The following is an 8,451-nucleotide window of genomic DNA, read 5'->3' as shown; positions in this document are numbered from 1 at the left end:
AATAATAGTTATAATAATAAATTGTAGCTACTACAATATTTCTGGCAACAATTCCAATTGCAAGGGGTGAGTAAAGGTAGAAACATAGATTCCATGTCTTTTACAGCAGATCTCTAGTTTTCTTGCTTATGATACGTTACTGGATCCTAGGTACTTTTGTTGTCCTTCTAAATTGAGTCATTTTCCACTTTTTAGCATGTTTTCTGGTAAAAGACACTGAAGAGAGATATGCACTTTCCATCGACTGTAGAATCAGCTCCTCATTCTCTACCTTGGAACCTGTTGAATAATCCATTACAAAAGCTTTTTTTCCAAGCGTATAATGTCACAAAGACGTAAAGTGAGCTGAGAGTATAACACGGAAAGCTGTCACAGCCATGTCACCCCCTCCCTCCTCAATCTCATATTCTCTCTCCGTCTCGCTGTTTGCTTCACTCTACTGCTCTTTCTCACACATATACTTTCCCTCGTGTTCTTTTTACCTTTCTTTTTCTGTGCATCTGATCTGGGCATGGCTTTTCCATTCTGTACAGGATGAGCAACAGCACCTCTTCTCCAAGCCAATGTGAAGGGCTCTTGGGAACACGTGTACTGGTGGCTACGGCATACTCTGTCTACTCAGTATCTGGCACTTTGGCCAATGTTTTAGTAATTTATCTAGTCTGCTCATTCAAGAAACTCAAGACGACCAGTAATGCTTTCATTGTGAATGGTTGTGTTTCAGATCTTCTAGTATGTGCTTTCTGGATGCCTCAAGAAGCAATATTAATATCCACCGGTCGTCTGGAGAATCCCTCTTACAGGGTGTTCATGGAAGGGGTGTTTTTCTTGTGGATGACAGTGTCTCTCTTATCGCATTCACTGATTGCATTGAACCGCTTTGTTCTCATCACCAAACTGCCAACGGTTTACCATACTGTGTATCAGAAGAGGAACACAGAGTGGATGATTGCCATGGCTTGGGTATTGCCCCTTGCATTCTTGCTTCCTTGGCTTTTTGGACAAAGACCATATGACATCATTTTTCCTTGTCCGCAACTCAGACTTTATGTGTTTTGGGGTCAGGAGGTCCCAGTGTCTAGTTCCTACACGGCCATCCTTTCCGCTGTCACAGTACTGAGCCAGACTGTCATCCTTTTCCATTGCTACTTCCGCATTTTCAGAAAAGTGCAGGTCAGCCTGAAGCGGGTAAGTGTGCTCAATTTCCAGGTGGTCCACAACTTGCCCTGTTCTTGCCCTCGTAAGGACAAACGTCTGGGACTGTACGTGCTGATTGTGTGCTGTGTTTTCACCCTGACCACAGAGCCCTTTGCATGGTCAGTCCTTTATGCCCTGTTCCAGCCTTTACCCAGTGGGATTGTGGTAAGCAGCTGGCTCCTGCTTTGTCTGCTGTTTGTGCTTAACCCCTTCATCTACACCTGGAAGAACGAAGAGTTCCGAAGGTCATTTCGAGCAGTAGTTGGGGGCGAGCTATGGAAAAGCTCTGCAAACGCTGCTGATCCAGCAGTTCAAACAATATCGCAGAATGATCCATGAGTGGTGTGTCATTCATGGATTCTCTAGAGCACCACTTAATCCTTTTGGGAAGGAAGCTACACAGAATCTCGGGAGCATCTGACTCAGAAATCGAAGCTTGTTCTTGTGTTGCCTCTGTTCTCCTCACATTTGTATTGATGGTTACTATGGAAACATTCTGCATTCATCCCCTCTGAGCTCCATGGGCCGGTGTGTATGAGACCACTGTGGACTACACGGGTTGAAATTTCACTGTGTAACATATACCATTCAGTATTAATGCAGCTTCGCTATGAGAGTTTTCAGAAAAACAGATCATTTTAGTTAATTAAATAAACCTTGCAGCATTTTTATTTTTCCAAGACAGTGAAAAGATGGGTGCCAAAATATATAAGTAATTTTAATTTTTTGCAGCCATTAGGGGAAAAGTGAATCATAATATGTTTGTGACAGTGGTACACAGCATGAAACAAAATCTGTTTGCAATTTTTTTTTTTTGCTCAAATGAACAGCTGAGTGTTGCTATTGCTCCAACAGCCTGTATTACAGCAGACAACATGGGAAACATTTGAATTCTGAGAGTATATAAATGAAATGAATATTATTTTGCTAATTTTATATCAACACTAATTTGTCTTTGAATTTAATAAATGTGATGTAACCTTGGCCCCTCATTATGTGGTATACACCCACTAATTGAGTCCTTCCACAGAAGCTTTATTAAGGATTTGGATGGCTACCATGGCAGTGAAGAAAGAACCGTATGTGTGTGTTTCTTGCTCACAGTACATATTGTTCTTAAATTTTACATGTTTGAGAACTTAATTTCAAAATTAGGTTGGGCTACTTATACATGTGATCATAACAACGTGTAGTCATAGTGATGGTGGGTTTTTACAACATATAATAGCTTGATTAACTTTATTTTGGCTTAAAGGGATCATACTTACATGTTTTTTAAGCTTCTGGCATGCATTTTACATTACGTTGGCAAGAATAGAGCCGTCTGATATCAGTAGAAGAAAGTGACTAACAGGTTTACTTTGCTGGAAGACTCTGTGAACTGTCTGATCATACATAGTGAATAGTGATAGCTCAGCATCTCTGATTACAAGCCTGTATATATAAGAATGATAAATTAAGACGAGATGGATTAAAATGCAGCTAGAGAACTGTTAGCGTATCAAAGAATAGGGAGGCTGTACAAAAACATGGACTTTTTCCATATTCTTTTGATTTTACGTGTTATTTATTATTCATGCAATTTTTCTACTTTCCCTTTTCTTCCCCACATTTGCACATCAACATCATTTTTTATAGTATGGTATATATTGCTTTCTTAATGAATGAGATACAGATACTCCTCGTTTAACGACCTACCCGTTTAACGACCACTCTGACTTGCGACCAGCTCTCCCCACCCAAACGACCCTCTATAATTCATTGCATTGAAAAGTACAGTACAGAATTTTCGTTTGTGTTCTGTACTTATGCAAATTAAAATGTTATTGAGCTGGAGGTTTGTGTTTTAGACCTTTTTTTTCACAATACAAGCAGAGTAGTTAAGAATGCTTAAAATAGTGATTAATTGTGGCTCCTCATTTACAATTTGTTTAATGACCTGGTTGTTGGAATGGAAACTGGTCGTTACGATAGGAGTACCTGTATGTTTTATTTGATTAACAGGCACATATAATCTTTGACTGTAAGGACCTAAACACATATGGACAGTATCCTTGAAAAGGAACCTGTATTTTGCCCATGGCCAACAAAGCAGTAGGTTTACTTTAAGTGGTTGTAAATGATCACCTTGAAAAACAACCCATTCAGTTTGAAATAGAAATGAAAGGCAAAACATTTGTGTATAGATAAAAAAAAAACATTATAAATACCTTTTTTCCCCTTTTTTAGAAGTTATCACATTCCCTCTGTTCTCTGCGACATAAGAGCTGGGGGGAGGAAAAGCAGCACACTGAACTTCCCAATGAAAGGCTGTGCAGGGGGAGAAGGGTTTGGGACTGAACATCCCATGGGACTTTAAATGAAACCATGACCAGATGAGGTCATGCGTTTCCATCCCTATACTAGTCTAACAGAAAAGCAACAAAAAAAAAAGCATTTTTAAATGAAATGCGTGAATGTCCAGAAAACAAAACTGATGAACTACTAGGAAAATTTTATTCAATTCATAGAAATAAAACATGCATATAATAATAATATATCAATCACAAATAGAGAGAAATATCAGCAATAATAGCAGCAAATATACATGATTCAATGAATACAACAATTTTCCATGGTACACCAGTAAGATGTTAATACACAACCATATAATATAAGGTATTGCCTGCAAAATAAGCCTCCAAAAAACTCAAAAAAAATAGGAAAATGCATGACGCTGGTGAGAAACGCGACAATAGTAGCTCTACGCGTTTCGTGGCTGTTGTGCCACTCGTCAGGAGCAAGCGCGTATCTTAATCTAGGATAGAAGATATTAAAAAAATGATCTAGTAAATATAAACATGAAACGGAGGTGGGGTAATTGAAAAAGCCCCACACAGAGTGCATGCTTACGCATTGTGGTTCGTGAGATGGTGGCGGAGGCCGTACACCGCTCGACAATCGGAGACACCACCCCCCGGGACACCAGGTATCTCTACTTATGCTATGCCCTCTTGCTTTCTTCTTTCTTTCCCTGTATTTCTGTTCTGTGGTGCCTGGTTTGCTTTCTTGGCGGTTTCGCTTGGGTGCTTCTATCCAGCTTTCTCTTTTTTGTCCTCCACATGGTCACACATCCTTCCTTCTTTCTGGCAACTTCACCCCTGTATTCTTCATTCACACACAGCTTTTCACTTCCATGGTATGGTCGCAATTTGATTTCCAATTTGTACTTTTCACTTCAGGTTTGCCTCGGGGGTCCTTTTCTGCCTTGGATGGCGCCCAGCCACGAAACGCGTAGAACTACCATTGTCGTGTTTCTCACCAGCGTCATGCATTTTCCTATTTTTTTTAGTTTTTTGGAGGCTTATTTTGCAGGCAATACCTTATATTATATGGTTGTGTATTAACATCTTACTGGTGTACCATGGAAAATTGTTGTATTCATTGAATCATGTATATTTACTGCTATTATTGCTGATATTTCTCTCTATTTGTGATTGCTATATTATTATTATATGCATGTTTTATTTCTATGAATTGAATAAAATTTTCCTAGTAGTTCATTGGTTTTGTTTTCTGGACATTCACGCATTTCATTTAAAGTCCCACCTTTGTTGCTTTTCTTTTAGGCTGTGCAGGGGGATGTCAGGACAAGTCTGATCATTGTAGGAGAGCAGGCTGAGTTCCCAGCACAGCTAGAAAACTGACCACAATGTGTTCTCCTGCTTAGTGTGGTCAGTTTTTAATAGGAAAACAGAGGGACTGGCAGGGACACCAGGGATTTCATATAAAGGAAGTAATACAAAGAGAACAGCATACTTTTTAATGCAAGTACATGGTACAGCGGGCACATATTAGGAAATGAAATGTTGGGGTAACAAATGCTTTAATTCACTTTACTGTTCTACTGTCGGAAGCAAAGAGAGGGAACCTTGTGGAAGCTCCAAGGCATGATGTTTATGTAGATATTTACATATTGTTTCCAAAATTACATGCTATAGATAATGAAGGCACCACTGCAGGTGGCCCAAACAGATTTATGTGTAACAGCTATTTTGCCCTCTACAGCATACTGCTGTTTTTCACTGTCTAAAAATTGCCATGGTTGTTTTCGGCAAGAGAGTATCAATACTAATTTTTTATGTGACAAATTATATGTGAGTAAGCATCTGTATGTATTTGGCACTGGCGCTTTTAATATGTGATATTTCCTCTTATATTTATCACGGAAAAAAAAGTGATTGTAAACCTTTGATTTTTTAAAGAAAATAAAAAATATGTCATACTTACTTGCACTGTGCAATGGTTTTGCACAAAGCAGCCCTGATCCTCCTCTTCTAGGGTTACCCGCCAGTGCTTCTAGCTCCTCCTTTTCGGTGAGTGTCCCCATAGAAAACCGCTTTCTATAGGGGCACTTGTGAGGGCTCACTCTATTGACACAGACAGCGCGGCTCGGCCCTGCCCAGCGCTGGGTTGAGATCGGGCTCAGGTAGGTATAGGAGGGCTGGGGGGATCCTGTGACACAGAAGGTTTTTTACCTAATGCATAGAATGCATTAAGGTAAATAACCTTTAGGCTTTAGAACCACTTTAATTTAAAGTGGGAGTAAACTCCCATGGTTAATATCTACCTTTAGGTAAGCCTATATTAAAGGCTTACCTATAGGAACAGTAAATATCTTGTGCGTAACATGCAACGTTTAGGAAATATTTACTTGTGATTAGGCCAGTGACATCACCGGCACATGTGTGCCGTTCCTTCAGAGTCCTGTGCCGTGAGTAGCGGCTCCCGCACGCATGCGTAGGAGTGACGTAATCGCAGAGCGGCCAGTCAGATGGCCAGAGGATGCAAACCTGGAAGGAAGACCAGGTGAAGATGGAAGCCATGTCAGCGGTGAAAGCTTGTCGATGGACAGCTTTGTTTTAAGGTAAAAACATTCGGGGCAACCACAATTGAAAGCGCTGATTGGGACGGTCTTGAAAGGACAAACAATCAAAACGTTCGATGAGATAAAATCATGTGCCGATTTAATAATAACATGTACTTGGATGAACAATTATCTAGACATCTCCTTGCATGGATGGAACAACTGCAAAGCATGCTCCTCACTGGGACAGTACAGTAAAAACAGTCGGTGGTGGACTGGCTTGTGAAGAAATGCTGCGATGGCAAAACCTTCATGTGTTTCTGGATGTCACTAGGAGGAGGGAAGCCGGCGTGTGCAGAGCCAGATGGACAATATGAAGCCTCGATCGAATCCCCAATAGTATGTGGTGGAATGAAGGAACAGCCACGAAACAAGGAAGGGACCGAGAGGCAGCCGGAGCAACCACCGACCGGAACTGGTAGACGGAAACACCCAAGTGTGATGTCATACGTTTGGGGGAACGCAGGTCCAAAGCGAGGCTTGAAGCACAAAAGGTGGAGAGCAAGCTGAGGAGAGTGGAGAGGGAATTTATCCCTCTCAATTTATCAATTGACCCCTGAAAGGAGTAAGTAAACTTTACAGGAAAGTGGCAGTCATAGCCATAAAGGAACATAGTATACTATCTCCATAGGCACATGTCAAAAGAACTAAGGCACATAGAAAGTTCAGTAACCTTAGATATATATGAACTCAGGCAGTTGCTCAGACACAGTAGACATGTCATTCATGCAACCACCCCAGACTTTGTTGAATTTGCCAGGTACACCTCTACTGGCAAAGGTAACTTTTTATAATGGTAGAATTTTTTTAATTAATGCCTTCCAGGCAGATACTGTTGGAGCCACAGGCTTTTTCCATGACAAAATAATGATTTTCCTGGCATATTAGAATAGCAAGGAGAGTAATGTACGTATCACATTCTTAGGGGCCAAAGAATCCACCAGACCTTGTAGACAGGTTTCAACTGAAGGTTAAATATGCAGCATTGTAACCTCTTAGTCTAGTGAAAGCCTTCCTCTTTTTGAATTGAAGCAAAAATATGTCCAATCCTAAGCCTCAACACTGTCACATGATACATATGGGTAATGTCACGACTTCCTCCTGTTGCAATCAAACTTTGAGATACCTACAAAAAATACAGTCGAATTGCTGAAAAGTTCACACATTGATGTACAGTCCATTCCAATCGCTTTGTCTATAATTTGGTATTCCTGGAAAACATCTGCTAGTGATGCTGGAACACTATACTTGCTACCTCACACACACACACAGATGGTCTGCTGTAAAAAATTCCAATGCTAAGTGGCTGTTTTTCACTGCCACCGATATGATTAAACCCTGTCCTGGAAGTTTGAATGTGTGACTGGTGATACAGGAATGTCAGGATACCATGTGCTTGTATCCTGCAGTGCTAGCGTGACTAGATATGTTGAAATTACACAGAGGAAAACAGACTCAAACCTAAGTGAAAAAAATTAAATTTTATATAAACAGAAGTGTTATCCAAAATATTGATGAATGTTTCAAAAGTGCTCAACCTTTCATGTCAGAAATAAGACTTGACAAGAAGACAGCTGCGAGTAACATGGCAATTGATTGCTCATGGGACACAGGATAATGATTCAGCATACAGCTTTGGCGTCTACGGTGAAAGGGTGCCCCCCTCTGTCTCTTCCAAAAGCCTCTAGTGAACAGCTACATAATTGGATGATAGATGAACACTCAAGTCCCTATGTGGCAGTGGTATAGATGCTGCAGGTTTGGCTGATGTGGTGCTGCAACATGCGTCCTTGGCTCACCGCCCCCAGTTCAGGTCTCCCCCCTAAAATACTGAGGCTCTGTTTGACTCCTGAAGGTGAGGCGAAATACCCACCCTCTAGCCATCATCAAGTGGTAACTAATTGTTTATTGTTCAAAGACACCCACTTGGACATGGGAATGAGATCATTCAAATCTGGGGACCACAGTGCCACCGCCATGTGTTCTAGTTCCTGACCCACCCCCTTTAAGGAATAGCTTGTATAGTAGCTTGCTATGGGGACACACAGAGAATAGGAAGAGCCAAGAGCATAGAGAGTCAGTGGAGTCAGGCTGCAGGACCCTGACAGCTGAATCCAGGATCAAGACTTCTGGAGCGACAACAGCTTGCAAGATCTTTGAAACAGAGACAGGGTGTATAACTTCTGGATTGCAGACAGGGTGCAAAGTCTTTGGAGCAGAGTTGGGGTGCAAAACCACTGAAGCAGAGATAAGATGCAAAGCTTTCTGAATTGAGTGGGGCCTTACAAGAACAGACAGAGTGTGAGCTCTTTGGAGGACAGAGCAACTATGAGGATTGGTCTTGGACC

The 8,451-nt window shown here is 41.1% G+C and overlaps 1 protein-coding gene across 1 annotated transcript; it reads left to right on the top strand.

Moving 5' to 3' along the window:
• The first annotated feature begins 395 nt into the window (after positions 1 to 395).
• GPR88 (G protein-coupled receptor 88) lies at positions 396 to 4,547 on the top strand. Its single transcript, XM_073593041.1, has one exon. It carries the CDS (start codon positions 535 to 537, stop codon positions 1,534 to 1,536), a length of 1,002 nt encoding a protein of 333 aa, XP_073449142.1. The 5' UTR covers positions 396 to 534; the 3' UTR covers positions 1,537 to 4,547.
• The last annotated feature ends 3,904 nt before the right edge of the window (positions 4,548 to 8,451 follow it).

Source organism: Aquarana catesbeiana, linkage group LG07, assembly GCF_042186555.1.
Source record: "Aquarana catesbeiana isolate 2022-GZ linkage group LG07, ASM4218655v1, whole genome shotgun sequence".
Lineage (NCBI taxonomy): Eukaryota > Metazoa > Chordata > Amphibia > Anura > Ranidae > Aquarana > Aquarana catesbeiana.
The sequence above is the reverse complement of the archived record's forward strand: the minus strand, read 5'-3'. Positions and strand labels throughout refer to the sequence as shown.